Source organism: Myxocyprinus asiaticus, chromosome 30, assembly GCF_019703515.2.
Source record: "Myxocyprinus asiaticus isolate MX2 ecotype Aquarium Trade chromosome 30, UBuf_Myxa_2, whole genome shotgun sequence".
Lineage (NCBI taxonomy): Eukaryota > Metazoa > Chordata > Actinopteri > Cypriniformes > Catostomidae > Myxocyprinus > Myxocyprinus asiaticus.
In genome coordinates, this window is record NC_059373.1 from 435,008 (window position 1) to 451,003 (window position 15,996).

The 15,996-nt window shown below is 40.9% G+C and overlaps 1 protein-coding gene across 1 annotated transcript in view; it reads right to left on the reverse strand.

The window, feature by feature from the left end:
• Positions 1-15,996, reverse strand: part of LOC127421211 (collagen alpha-1(XIV) chain) — an 86,790-nt gene that overhangs the window by 52,822 nt on the left and 17,972 nt on the right. Inside the window, exons 9-26 of the mRNA XM_051664064.1 lie at positions 15,331-15,476; positions 15,080-15,209; positions 12,050-12,189; positions 11,846-11,972; positions 11,518-11,657; positions 10,728-10,860; positions 10,483-10,533; positions 10,240-10,382; positions 6,714-6,843; positions 6,366-6,488; positions 5,935-6,084; positions 5,724-5,840; positions 3,812-3,958; positions 3,575-3,649; positions 3,105-3,244; positions 1,771-1,894; positions 1,517-1,660; positions 8-172 (exon numbers count right to left, since the gene is read on the reverse strand). Coding sequence (XP_051520024.1) covers positions 8-172; positions 1,517-1,660; positions 1,771-1,894; positions 3,105-3,244; positions 3,575-3,649; positions 3,812-3,958; positions 5,724-5,840; positions 5,935-6,084; positions 6,366-6,488; positions 6,714-6,843; positions 10,240-10,382; positions 10,483-10,533; positions 10,728-10,860; positions 11,518-11,657; positions 11,846-11,972; positions 12,050-12,189; positions 15,080-15,209; positions 15,331-15,476 — 2,325 coding nt within the window. The remainder of the gene's footprint in view (positions 1-7; positions 173-1,516; positions 1,661-1,770; positions 1,895-3,104; positions 3,245-3,574; positions 3,650-3,811; positions 3,959-5,723; positions 5,841-5,934; positions 6,085-6,365; positions 6,489-6,713; positions 6,844-10,239; positions 10,383-10,482; positions 10,534-10,727; positions 10,861-11,517; positions 11,658-11,845; positions 11,973-12,049; positions 12,190-15,079; positions 15,210-15,330; positions 15,477-15,996) is intronic.

Below are 15,996 nucleotides of genomic sequence, written 5' to 3' on the forward strand. Positions count from 1 at the left end.
CCCTTACTTGCTGATGCAGCCTCACAAACAAAAGTCACCAGTTTCTGTTCGATTTTCTTGAAAGCATCCAGATCGTCAACGAAGAACACGTGTCTCTCGCTGGGTTTACTGGCGATACTCACCAGCTCGCCGTAATCAGCGTCGGCAAAACCGATCGCAAACACAATATAACCTACAAAAAACAACAACCATAAGTACATACTTTATTAATTTGTTTGCACATAGAATACATCCCAATTTGCAAACTTATACAACGCACTAGAAGTATGCACTGTGCTGGTGATGAGCATGTAATCTCGATAACACAGACCCATTTACACTGTTTATTTAGTATGTAAGTGTTGGCATCTAGATCAGTGGATCTCATTTTTTTTTTTGGTCACACCCCACTCCATTGAAACTAAGGTAATGTTTTGATCCCCCCCATCATGTGACCCCCCCCATCATACGCGCACAATTTAACCCCATCATACGAACGCAATTTAACCCCATCATACGAACGCAATTTAACCCCCATCATACGAACGCAATTTAACCCCATCATACGAACGCAATTTAACCCCATCATACGAACGCAATTTAATCCCCATCATACGAACGCAATTTAACCCCCATCATACGAACGCAATTTAACCCCATCATACGAACGCAATTTAATCCCCATCATACGAACGCAATTTAATCACATCATACGAACGCAATTTAACCCCATCATACGAACGCAATTTAATCCCCATCATACGAACGCAATTTAATCACATCATACGAACGCAATTTAATCCCCATCATACGAACGCAATTTAATCACATCATACGAACACAATTTAACCCCCATCATACGAACGCAATTTAATCCCCATCATACGAACGCAATTTAACCCCATCATACGAACGCAATTTAACCCCATCATACGAACGCAATTTAATCACATCATACGAACGCAATTGAACCCCCATCATACGAACGCAATTTAATCCCCATCATACGAACGCAATTTAACCCCATCATACGAACACAATTTAATCACATCATACGAACACAATTTAACCCCATCATACGAACGCAATTTAATCCCCATCATACGAACGCAATTTAATCACATCATACGAACACAATTTAATCACATCATACGAACACAATTTAACCCCATCATACGAACGCAATTTAATCCCCATCATACGAACGCAATTTAATCCCCATCATACGAACGCAATTTAATCCCCATCATACGAACGCAATTTAACCCCATCATACGAACGCAATTTAACCGCCCATCATACGAGTGCAATTTATAAAATAGCTCACCATAAAATAAATGTTGTCATCATGTAAATCACACTCCTCGTTCCTAACTTTTTTTACCCATGATTGGGATTTTGACTGTCGAGCTCCAAAAGCAAATAAAAGCACCATAAAAGTTGTCTTCTATGTTTAGAGATGCACTAATTCTAATCTAGTATGCAAACTGGGACAGAGCGACTGCTTTAATTGTGCACCGTTGCTTTGGTAACGCACCTTCTGCCTGTATCTCATGTGAAACCTGGAGGACATCATCTTGCGAGCGGCCATCCGTCAGCACCACCAGGACTTTCGGCACGCCACGTCTGGCTCCGCCCACCACAGTGAACACTGAGTCTTTCACATGCTGCATCGCTCTGCCTGCAGAGGTCAGAGGTCACGGTTTATGTGGATTATTATACAGTGTGTTTGAAACTGTGATAAACTGTGCACATAAGTTGAGGTATGAATGACTGTGGGTTCGTTTTTGCCTGTCTTTGTGTTTCCTCCTTTATATGAGATTCTCTGAATGGCGTCCAGCAGATTTTCTTTATCATTATACGAGCTCAATTTAAACTCAGTGCGAGCGTCGTCACTGAACTGAGCAATAGCCACCTGATAGAGACAGACAATGTCAGAAATCCACACTGCAATTTCTTTCCTTAAAAAAATATTCCGGGTTTAATACAAGTTGAGCTCAATCAACAGTATTTGTGTCATAATGTTGATTATCACAAAACTTAATTTGGACTCGTCCCTCCTTTTCTTTAAATGTGTGTTCCAGTGAGACACTTACAATGGAAGTCAATGGAGTCAATAATCTGTAAACATTAAAATACTCACTGTTTCAAAAGTATAAACACAAGACATAAACAATATGTGTGTTAACATGATTTTACTGTGATTACAATCACTTACTAACCGCATCTGTGGAAAGATATAGACAATTTTACAACTGCGTTACCATGACGACATAACACCGTAAACCCTAAAACAACAGAAGAATTAATGTAAGTGCTTTTATTAAATTATAAGCTTCACACCTCTGCCTTTAAACCCTCCAAAAATTTACCCATTGACTTCCATTGTAAGTGTCTCACTGAAATTTGATCACACAGATGAATCAAAATAATTTGTGGTAATCAACATTATGCCACAGATGCTGTCGATTGAGCTTAATATGTTTTGAACCCGGAATATTCCTTTAAATCACAATTCTTGTCTCGTTTTACTCTCAAAATCACCTTATCCTTAAAACAAGATACATTTATTAAAGGCAAAATGGCGTTAGATATTAAAACTTGTTTTTAACAAATATATCTTGAAATAATGACATTTTTCTTTTCCCCTCAGCTAGTTATAATAGTTTTAAGCACAAGTATCACAAAATGTTTCAAGATTTATGCTGAACAAGTTAATTTTAACAAGATCCCCGATCATGTCAGACTGATCTTAAAAGTTTGAGCGCCACAATTTAACACTGACTGTTTTATGAATCTGTCACTATATAATATTTATTGAAGGATGAGGCAGAGAAAAACTATACTGAACCTGCATCTCATGCATGGGCGCAGAAAAAACACATGTGAACAGGATGTCACATAGAAGTCTTAAAGACACAGCAGCATAAAATGGCCTGTGTAATTGTAAGGGTCAGAGAGAGGGTGAAAAATGCCCTTGAAAACTAAATACATTTTTAGCAAAAAAATGTCATTATAAAAAGACTAGTAATTAAAAAATAATCAATATGCATTATATGACCCCTTTAAGATGAACCTCAACCCTGAAGTCACAAGATTAAAGACATGAAGGTCACGTCTCTCACTTGCGTTCCATCTGGACCGATGCGGTCTAGAGCTCCTGCTGTGCTGTACAGGAAACGGATGATCTTCTGAAAGTTCTCGTCTCCAATACTCCACGATCCATCCACCAGAAACACCAGATCTGCTTTAGCAGCTCGACACACTGAGACAGAGACAATTGTGTTGTGGTCACAAACTTGGCTCATACGGGATCGTCTCATATTTAAATATGAAAAGGTGCATCCCGTATCGAATCAATACGGAACGCGATTTGTCCCGTAAGCTGGTCAGATGGCATCACAGCGAAATCCAGATTGTTAATTTAACTTTGATATAAGTTGGACATTTTTCATACGGTGGGTAATGGGGTTGTCTGAGAAGTCCACATACTGTGCCCAAAAAAAAAACTCCCTATTTTTCACAATCCGATGTTGGCAGGTATGGTCATAAACTGTCACCAGGTGTTTATGAAGGATGTGATTTGTTGTCGTACCTTCTTTAGCGGCGGGTAGAGTGGGCGGGGGAGAGGTGGTGCTGGGTCTGGTGGGGGGCACTGTGGGCACAGGAACTACAGAGACATTTACATTTCACCGTTAAAATAGCGTACTAAAGACTATATGTGTATAATTACATATATAATCAGAGTATATAACCACTACAGTTGCGAGTGTGAAGTGTGTGTGTGCAATGTGTCACACGAGTGTTGTATGTTGTTAGCATGTACACATACATGTTCTCTGTGTGGTGGTGACCGCGGGACCCTCCATGTCCTGCAGCTGCGCGTGAACGCTGATCTTGTACTGCATGTTTGGCGTGAGGTCATTAAAACAGTGCCTGGAGGCGGAGCCAGCCAACCTCACTTCCTGTTTCTCACCATCTGAAAAACAATGTAGGACATCACTCTTGCTGCAGCCAATCAGACGAGCATAAAAAGTGATGTCAATGTTGATCTGGATGCACAGGAGCTTTGCTACAAACTTGAAATATTTGTATGTGCAACAAAATGTTCCATGTGGGTGTTTGAAATGGTATTTCTGGATTTGCTTTAAATGTTTAAATGAAAGTGTAAAAGAAACTGAAGCGTCCAACCAAACCAAACGGCTTCATGGATGTTTGTAATTTTGGTTTGTGGTCACAATAATGTATTTCATGACACAGAATGTTGGAGTGTGTAGCTGTCTGTCTGTGTCGACATCCATGAGTATAACAAAAATCTATTTCAAATAAAACACATACTTTCTGGAATAAGACAGAGTAAAAAATAAACAGTTTTTGAGATAAATCCCTCAACATTTTTTTACTACGATTATTATTGATATTCTGTTTACATGAGCAACAGTTTAATTGCATTATGAGGGTGCATGTTGTTTAGCACATCGGGGCGGTCTACTGTTTGAGAGCTTTGACTTCCTCCATAGTGCTTTCACCTAGAATGTGCGGATGCGCTTGTGCTCCAGAGATACAATCGGTTAGAGCAGAGCAGATCATTGGCATGAGTGATTTTATGATGCTCATAAAACAGGCTCCAAACGCACTTAGAGAAAGCGCCGAACAGGAGATTATAATTAAATCTGCCCCGAAATTTCGCTTGGGCAGCCACTTCAAAATTTTAATTGGAGGGAGAACCATGCCGTTGTTCTTTCCCTGCTGTCCGAGACCTTGTCTGAAAAGACACTTTTGGGTCGCAGCCCAAAAGTACAAAATATGTTTTTGATTTGTTTTTGTTTTGGCTTGTTTTCCAATATAAATATCTAAAACTCCTTTAAAACAACGTACATTTACTTTAGCAGCTATACTGCAGAAGACAAAACTGTTATCTGAGAATGTTGAATATAATATTAAAAATACAAATATTTTAAAATATCTAAAAATCCTTTAAAAAAGATGCATTCACCTGAGAAGCAGCATATAAGATATTTAGACTTTCTTTTAGAGAATAGATCATGAATATAAGTATATTTTGTCTTTACTGCACTCGCAGAAGTATAACCAAGAGTAAAAATACACTTACATACAAAATACACTTATATTTACATTTATGCATTTGGCAGACACTTTTATCCAAAGTGACTTACAGTGCCCTTATTACAGGGACAATCCCCCCGGAGCAACCTGGAGTTAAGTGCCTTGCTCAAGGACACAATGGTGGTGGCTGTGGGGATCGAACACCCACTATCCACTACGCCACCACCACTCCATGTATTTAAGATACATTCTCTTAAAGCAAGTCTAAATATCTTATATGTTGCTTCTCAAGTAAATGTATCTTGTTTTAAGGATTTTTAGACTATTTTAAATGGAAAACGACAAAAACACTTGATAACGAGTGTATCTTTACTGAATTAAACTTAAAGTATGTTTTACCTTTAATTCAGTGAATGTTATTTAGAGGTATTTTTAAAAGATGATTTTGTCCTCTTTATTGTTAGTAAGCACGTTTAATACAACATTTTAAGTCGGGGCACAAGCTGAATAATCGGTAAAGAGCTAACGATTAATCGTTGCAATAATTGCCAAATAATCGTTCTAATAATCGTTAGATTAATCGATTATCAAAATAATCATTAGTTGCAGCCCTATACTACAGAAGCATATAATCACAAGAAACCACACAAACACGCACACACACAGAGTGGACTCACTGAGCTGTGATCCAATGATGACACGGTACTGGTTGGCATGGCGATGTGGCTGCCACTGCGCACACATGCTGGTCATCCGCACCTGATACGTACTCAGATTATTTACTCCGAGATAAACTGCAGAGAGAGCGAGAGAGATAAAGGGATACAGTGATGTTTATCTCAGAATCATCTCAAGTCTGAATGCAGATTCTGTGCAGGAGTCACTCACGTGTTTTGGCGCGTCCGGTCAGGGCTTCACTGGATCCTGTCGTGTATGTTGCAATGAGTTTAACACTATACTCCGTTCCACTCAGCAGATTCACGATCAACATCGTATTCACATCATCACCTACAAACGTCTCCAGGGCGCGACCCGCCACTGTAACAGGGTCACATTTAAACTGTAATGAAACAGTATTTCAGGACAAAAACTTGCGTCTTATTAACGAACTGCCTGCAATCCAGTTTGACTGGACTGCGAGTATTCAAATTAAGTCAAAACACATCCTTCACCATCCTTCAAACTCTCTGTCTAGAATTTTCTCTAGTGTTCAACACCCAAATATACTGTATTTTCCAGACATGTGAGCTGCTTATAAGTGTCCATGATATTTTGTAAAGCATTTGTTGATGTAGATGTAATTAATCGCAGTTTTATACCTGAGATGGGTTGGTAAACGATTCTGTAACCCAAGGTGGGAGAGGGGGGTGTGTCCCAGGTGATGCGGAAGCGATTGTACCACTCCTCTGACACACGGAGGTTGCTGGGAGCAGACAGAGGCACTGCAGAGAGGATTGTGCTTGCAATATTCATTTTCTGCAGCTTTATTTTTATCATCTGCATATACTTTGTAGCGCACTTTTAATGTTGTCATTTTTTCTTTAGCTTTTTAAAATGAAATGTATTGAGAAGGTTACGAAATGCATAAATACCTGCTGACTACATAAAGACTGCTGCCTACATTAACCACAATCCCATAGTAATGGGTCACTATGGAAGACACTCACGTGTGCGTGCGATGCGTGTGATAACAGGGCTCTGTCCGTCGCTGTAGACTGCTGAGACACTGACACGATACTCTGTGTCTGACAGAAGAGGCTGCAGCAATAATGACGTCTGACCTGCAGGAACCATCGACTAAAGCACAGAGCAAACACAGAGAATAGATATTGTAGACAAAATAGCACATAGAACAGTTACAGACAAATACTAGAGAACAGTCAGACAAAACAGGACACAGAACAGTCAGGTGAAACAGGATAGAGTAGTCAAATGAAACACCACAACAATCAGATGAAACAGCACACAGGACAGTCAGACAAAACAGCATAGCGAACACCTACAGGAAAAACAGCAGGCAGAGAACAGTTATAGACAAAACAGGACTGAGAACAGTCAGAAGAAACAGGATAGATGAAACACCACAACATTCAGACGAAACAGCACACAGGACAGTCAGACAAAAACAGCATAGTGAACACCTACAGCTGAAACAGCAGGCAGAGAACAGTTATAGACAAAACAGGACTGAGAACAGTCAGACAAAACAGGATAGATGAAACACCACAACAATCAGACGAAACAGCACACAGGACAGCCAGACTAAACAGCATAGTGAACACCTACAGGAGAAACAGGAGGCAGAGAACAGTTACAGACAAAACAGGACTAAGAACAGTCATATGAAACAGGATAGAGTAGTCAAATGAAACACCACAACAATCAGATGAAACAGCTAACAGGACAGTCAGACAAAACAGCATAGCGAACACCTACAGGAAAAACATGAGGCAGAGAACAGTTACAGACAAAACAGGACTAAAAACAGTCATATGAAACAGGATAGAGAACAGTCAGATGAAACAGCACACAGGACAGTCAGTCAGACGAAACAGGATAGATGAAACACCACAAACAATCAGACGAAACAGCACACAGGACAGTCAGACAAAACAGCATAGCGAACACCTACAGCTGAAACAGCAGGCAGAGAACAGTTATAGACAAAACAGGACTAAGAACAGTCAGACGAAACAGGATAGATGAAACACCACAACATTCAGATGAAACAGCACACAGGACAGCCAGACAAAACAGCATAGCGAACACCTACAACTGAAACAACAGGCAGAGAACAGTTACAGACAAAACAGGACTGAGAACAGTCAGACAAAACAGGATAGATGAAACACCACAACATTCAGATGAAACAGCACACAGGACAGCCAGACAAAACAGCATAGCGAACACCTACAACTGAAACAACAGGCAGAGAACAGTTACAGACAAAACAGGACTAAGAACAGTCAGACGAAACAGGATAGATGAAACACCACAACATTCAGATGAAACAGCACACAGGACAGCCAGACAAAACAGCATAGCGAACACCTACAGCTGAAACAACAGGCAGAGAACAGTTATAGACAAAACAGGACTGAGAACTGTCAGACAAAACAGGATAGATGAAACACCACAAACAATCAGACGAAACAGCACACAGGACAGCCAGACTAAACAGCATAGTGAACACCTACAGGAAAAACAGGAGGCAGAGAACAGTTATAGACAAAACAGGACTGAGAACAGTCAGACAAAACAGGATAGATGAAACACCACAACAATCAGACGAAACAGCACACAGGACAGCCAGACTAAACAGCATAGTGAACACCTACAGGAGAAACAGCAGGCAGAGAACAGTTACAGACAAAACAGGACTAAAAACAGTCATATGAAACAGGATAGAGAACAGTCAGATGAAACAGCACACAGGACAGCCAGACAAAACAGCATAGCGAACACCTACAGGAGAAACAGCAGGCAGAGAACAGTTACAGACAAAACAGGACTAAAAACAGTCATATGAAACAGGATAGATGAAACACCACAACAATCAGATGAAACAGCACACAGGACAGCCAGACAAAACAGCATAGCGAACACCTACAGGAGAAACAGCAGGCAGAGAACAGTTATAGACAAAACAGGACTGAGAACAGTCAGACAAAACAGGATAGATGAAACACCACAACAATCAGATGAAACAGCACACAGGACAGCCAGACAAAACAGCATAGCGAACACCTACAGGAGAAACAGCAGGCAGAGAACAGTTATAGACAAAACAGGACTGAGAACAGTCAGATGAAACAGGATAGATGAAACACCACAACAATCAAATGAAACAGCACACAGGACAGCCAGACAAAACAGCATAGCGAACACCTACAGGAAAAAGAGCAGGCAGAGAACAGTTATAGACAAAACAGGACTAAGAACAGTCAGACGAAACAGGATAGATGAAACACCACAACAATCAAATGAAACAGCACACAGGACAGCCAGACTAAACATCATAGTGAACACCTACAGGAAAAAGAGCAGGCAGAGAACAGTTATAGACAAAACAGGACTGAGAACAGTCAGACGAAACAGGATAGACGAAACACCACAACATTCAGACAAAACAGCACACAGAAAAGTCAGATGAAACAGGACAGCATGCAATCAGAATAAACAGAATAGAGAACAGTCAGAAAAAAAGTCAAACTAAACAGAGAAAACAGCACAGAGAAAACAAAACAGACAAAACAGCATAGAAAACAGATACTAAAGACTCCAAAAGACAGAATGATCCAGAAAATGTGTTGTGAGATATCTGTCAGGAACACACTAAACAAAAGCAGAACCACACAGTCTGCAGCACATTCTCTAAATCTTTATTACACCAAATTTATGTCTGCACTTGCACTGGGAGCGCTCATAATTGCATGAAACATGTTTGATGAAAATATTTGAGGATATATTTAGCACTAACAATTTCAGTTCCGAAGTGTCTGAAGAAAAGCTGATCAAAGCTGTTTTGACAGGGGAGAATGTTATGGTAAAAGCACCCTGAGGTTAAGACAAACACATTTTACGATGAGAGCCTGCAGTGTTTCCAGATCTTTCCTCAGAAATAGAGCTCGATATAGTTTTGCAGCATAACTCTGCGGTCTCTCATGAAAGATAAAAGCAGTGTTATGAAGAGATAAACACACGTTCAGAACTTCACAGAAGACAAAATACTTTCATTACCCAAAGGGCTTTCTGAGCAAAGCAAAACAATCTCAGTGATTAAGAGTTTGTAAGTTGCTAGAGTAGTTGACATGTCCTACGATGTGATATTTAAAAAGTAAAAGCAAAATTATGATTAAATGGTCAAAAAATGGTGACCAGTTACAGCAACTAAAATATACAGTTTTCTTGGTATCTATAGCCACCCGACTCGAGGTTCTCCACCATTATTTTTCAGTGAATTCAGAAATGAATTCAGCGTTTTGAATCTGACGTCTGACGATGGATAGTAAAGTGCCCAGTGGAAGCACACTTCAGAATCTCAGCAGGTGCAGCAGGTCATCAGGGAGTTTTGTTCACCTACTGTTTTATGAACGCACATCCTACTCATCTGATATACAACCAGACTATAGTAGGGAAGTATGTATGTTAGTAAATGGGGATAGAGAGTAAGAAAGAGAGAGAGACACTCACCACCTGCTCTGCTCTGTCTCCTCGTGTGCTGATGTAAGACACTCTGTACTGATGCACGTTTGGACCCAGAGAATCCCACGATACACGCATACTGAAGGTCGTCAAATCACTCAACTGCAGATTTCTGATCGGCAGACGCAACACTGCGCACACACACATATAAAATATTAGTAATGCTGTACCAGCTCATAACATGTCTGCTCTTGAGAACATACAGACCAAAGACACATGAGAGTTGTTTACCGGCTGTAGTCGTGCTGGTGGTCGTTGTAGCAACTGTTGTTGTTCTGTCAACTTTTAAAAAAATTACAGAAACAAATCTGACTCCACACACAAAGATAGAGAACAGTATTTAAAAATACAACAGGTGTTTTCTGCACAAAGATCAAAAAGTGATTTTGATCAATATTTAGACAGGACAGATTAATCAAATATCAGGCCAGAAGTGCTGATTATCTGTGAATGAAGATGTGATGTCATCAGAACACCTGTAGTTTCACTGATCTCCACTGGATCACTTTCAGATTCATCTCTGTAGATTCCAAACAGCGAAACTTCATATTCAGTCAAAGGCTTCAAACCCGTAATCACATACGAGTTTGAGTTATTACTGATTTGAACCTGGAGAGAGAGAGAGAGAGAGAGAGAGACATTAGACAGACCCACAGGTAGATGGATGTTGTGCTGTGTACGTTTAAGAAACAAGACTCCAGGTGTGCAAGAACTGACACACAATAATGGGATGCACCCTTAACAACCACTGCATTCAATGTTATTTTAAAATGACTTAACATATTAATGACAATTTTATTAATGGAGCAGGTAGACCTGATCAAATGTATTTTAATATTTAGTCTTAAAATTTGATTAAATTATCTTGCTTCAATCCATAATTATTTTCCAAAATATGTTGAATACACAAATGCAACTTATGGAGTACAGGGAGTTTTAATTCACGTATGACTGGAAATGTAAACCGAACATTAACACTAATGTTACATTCATTATTGAGCCAATAAAAATAAAGGATAGCATCATGTCTGACACAAACAGAAGGTAAGTAGACTGTTGATTATGCGTTGATAGATTTGCATATCATCACAGAAACATTTACTGAACCAGTAATTGAAATTTATGTTGGCATCTGTAACACAATGGGTATTATTAATCATTACAACAGATTGTTAAATTCTCCAATCGATGCATCAACGTTTCAGCATTATATTGATGCATTGTTACACCCCTACATACTATAAGCTGATGTATGAGTGTTTGTACCTCTCTGGTCTCTCCTCCGGCTGCAGGTCTCCATGTGAGTCTGTAGAATGAGACATCAGACGCGGCGTGCTGCCAGATCACTCTGAAACTATCAGTGGACACATCAGTGCTCCTCAGATTCAACGGCAGAGGAACCACACCTACAACACACATATACACACACACACATTGCAATTGAATACATACATAAGAAACATTTCACTATTTTTATTCCAATGTTTAAAATGTCTTTTGCACCAGAGAATGCAATTAAATGCGATACATAATTGGAGATGTAGAAACTCTGGTAAAAAGCATCCATGGTATGTGTGTAAATGTGTGTTCTCACTGGTAGTGAAGCTGTCTGTCAGCGGTTCTGCTTGTCCCTCGTCATAAATGGCAAAGATTGCGACGGTGTACTCCGTCAGAGACGTCAGGTTGTGTAGCAACAATGTGGTGACCGCCCCCACTTCATCCTGGGGTTAAACACAGGGTCAAAGGTCAAGTGACAGGTGAAAATCGGTAACATCACAATCATTGGGTGTGTTCTCACCTGACTGGTCTCGACAGTGTCAGTCTTCACATAAATGATACGGTAACCTTTGACCTTACGAGACGCTGAATCCCATGAGAGTTTGGCCGAGCTGTGACTGATCTCTGAGATCCGCAGGTTACGAGCAGGTGACAGAGGAACTGAGAGAGATTATAACATATACATGATCAATGATATTCCAGGATTTCCCTGGTGACCACCCACAGTTGCTGTTTAGTGTTTGTGCACGTTCAACATGAATCCTCAGCATTCCTGAAACAGTGGGCAAGAAATACCCACGGCGAGATTCTGAAGTGCTCATTCACTGGACGCTGTTCTATCCCATAATACCACTGGAGCTGAGGAGCTGTCAGATGTGTTAATGTTGAAGTTGATACACAGTGATGGAGAACTCCAAGTCAGGTGACTGATGAAGTAGCTCCTCGTAGTAAACTGTACTTGTTCAACAACACAAGAGTCATTTATTTATTTTCATGGTTGTTGTTATTATGTAATATATTCGGGTCACGGGTAAATGCCCACGTTCCCGGATGAAGTATATGAGATATTTGTCTCTTCCCATTACTGTTACTAATGAACAGTACTCTAAACACTTTAAAAACTAGGCTATTAATACAAAATATAAACATTTATAAACTGCCATAGTTGTAACAAATATGTATGATATTGCCTCACTCCCCTAATGTAGCCTATTATACATTTATTAGAGCTATAGCAGTAATATGACAATATTTATTAAGACTATATTTATGTCTAAAATACTGCAATTATCTTTTCAGTACTGTGTAGAATGTCAGGCCATTTATTGTGGTTTAAAACTAGTTTACTAACCGAGGGTTTTCATAGAGGTTTACAACAGAGAATTCTGTGCAGAATTCAAATGGTTTCCGTGACACACGCCGAGCTTCTTACAGGTTCTCACAGAGCTGTAATGATCAGTGGTGCGTTGAGAGCTCGAGAACGGATTCATGGGTAAACGCACCTGTTCAGCGCTCGCGCTGGGCTTTTCACTGGTTCTCATGGCGCTGTACGTTCCGCAAGTGAACGCACCTGTTCTGCACTCACGCTGGGCTTTTCACTGGTTCTCATGGTGCTGTACGTTCCGCAAGTGAACGCACCTGTTCTGCACTCACGCTGGGCTTTTCACTGGTTCTCATGGCGCTGTACGTTCCGCAAGTGAACGCACCTGTTCTGCACTCACGCTGGGCTTCTCACTGGTTCTCACGGTGCTGTACGCTCCGCGAGTGAATGCACCTATTCTGCACTCGTGCGGTGCTTCTCACTGGTTCTCACAGCGTTATACGCTCCGCAAGTGAACGCACCTGGCACCTGTTCTGCACTCACGCTGGGCTTCTCACTGGTTCTCACGGTGCTGTACGCTCCGCGAGTGAACGCACCTGTCCTGCACTCACGCTGGGCTTCTCACTGGTTCTCATGGTGCTGTACACTCCGAAAGTGAACACACCTGTTCTGCACTCACGCTGGGCTTCTCACTGGTTCTCAAGGCGCTGTACGCTCCGTGAGTGAACGCACCTGTTCTGCACTCACGCTGGGCTTCTCACTGGTTCTCACGGTGCTGTACGCTCCGTGAGTGAACGCACCTGTCCTGCACTCACGCTGGGCTTCTCACTGGTTCTCATGGTGCTGTACGCTCCGAAAGTGAACACACCTGTCCTGCACTCGTGCGGTGCTTCTCACTGGTTCTCACAGCGTTGTACGCTCCGCAAGTGAACGCACCTGTTCTGCACTCACGCTAGGCTTCTCACTGGTTCTCACGGCACTGCATGCTCCACGAGTGAACACCCCTGTTCTGCACTCGTGCGGTGCTTCTCACTGGTTCTCACAGCGTTGTACGCTCCACAAGTGAACGCACCTGTTCTGCACTCACGCTAGGCTTCTCACAGCACTGCATGCTCCACGAGTGAACACCCCTGTTCTGCACTCGTGCTGGACTTTTACTGGTTCTCACGGCGCTGTACGCTCCACGAATGAGTGCACCTGTTCTGCGCTCGTGCTGCTCTGTTCATTGAGCCATGCTGATAATTGTAGCGGATAGCGCTGTTTCGTTCCGTTTTTGCGTAAAAAGAAAAAGGCAGCACATAAAAGGAGAAAGAGGAAGAGTTGGCCAACACTGTAGTCGCATCGGTGCTACCTGTAACAAAACTTATTCGCACCAGTGGGAAAAATGGTAGCAAAATGCGACCATTTAGACGCAGTCTGGAGCCCTGTAAAAGTATGTACTTCACTGGAGATATACTGCCTACCTAACAGTGAATGTTCCAAATACTTGCTAACATATTTTCTGGTTTGTGGACATGCATGTATGTGTTAAGGTTAATTTATACTTACTGGGCAAACAGCCTTCGCTTAGTACACCTACAAATGAAGTTCGAAATACAGAGATGTTTTTGTTCTGCCAAGGTGTTCGTTTGGAGAGATTTCTCCTGTTTGCGCACATCTCTGTAAATTTTGACCCAAGACAGCTCACCTGGTCGAAGAGTGCTGATGATTGGTTAAAACTATTCGTGGGTGTGGTTTGGACATGACGCTTTTTATTTACAATTGCGCATGCCCGCTGAGGAGTTGTTACCTAGGTTACTGATGTTAAAATCGATAAATTTGAAGCCTGTATCTCAGAGATTGTGTTGAAGTATACTTTTTTACATGATTTCCAAACTCTACAAAGACAGCAAGGCCACGACAAATGAGTGGAGAGAGATTTGAGTTTTTGAAAGTGAAAGCAGTCATGACAAGTTTATGAAGCATAGAAGCGGCACAGCGCTAAAAAGCGGCAGTCCACGGAGAGAAAAACTTGCATTATTGGCTTTACTTGTGGCTGGAACAGCACATTAAACACTGTGACATCACCCTAAACAAACTCATTTTAAAATGATGTCGAGTAGCATAAACGGCAGTTTCATTTGCCTAGGGTGGTTTAGTTCATCCAGGAGAAAAAGTTTGACTTCTTCCCAAGTATAAACTCCCTGCTAACTGTACTATTTAGTATTTAGTACGGACAATGTCACTCACGTGTGGTCTGTTGTCCGGTCATGGGGTCACTGGCCTCTTCACCGTACATGGCGTAAACAGTAACTGTGTATTCAGTAGCAGGAGTCAAACCTTCCAGTTCAATCTGAGTCACAGAGTCAGCGACCTTAACCTGCACGCACACACACATTCAAACATTTGTACACAGTAAGGCGTAATAACAGTTCTCAGATCAGTGTTATACACACGGTCTGTCTGTAATTCCCTGTTGACAATGTGTGTGTGTATTACACCTCCTTCTCATCCGTAGAGTCTCCCTCCATCAGAGGGGCATACAGGATCATGTACCCAGAAGCCCCTTCTGCCTCTCTCCAGCGCACACGCATGCTTCTATGAGTGACGTCATACAGCTCCAAATTATTCACCGTCGGCAGCGCCACTGACAATTACACACAACAATTAACAAAAACATACAGACACATGCTGCTATTCTCTCTGTGAACATTTACTCTTGTAGAAGTGTACGATATGTAAAATGTGAAAAACACAGACATAAAACAGATCACTGGCGTAAAATAGATCAAATGTATTCCTACAAGTGTTAAAAATAGATACAATCTGAGTAAAATTGATAGGATGTGTAAAATAATGAATAGGCATGTAAAAAAATAAGATACAGAATATATCAGACCTCATAAGTTCTTGCAGGTGTGTAAAAACAATAGGTCAGATGTGTAATAAAAAGTTGGATATGTAAAATAATAGGTCAAATCAAAGATCAGAAGTGAACACTGCAGGTCAGATGTAGAAAACAAATGGTCAGTTGTGTAAAATATTAGATACGATGTGGAAAATTGATTGATAAATGTGTTAAATTATAGACAATGTGTGTAATATATTAGAAGATATATGTAAATTAATAAATCAGATGTGTACAAAAAAAATGTCAAATGTGTAAA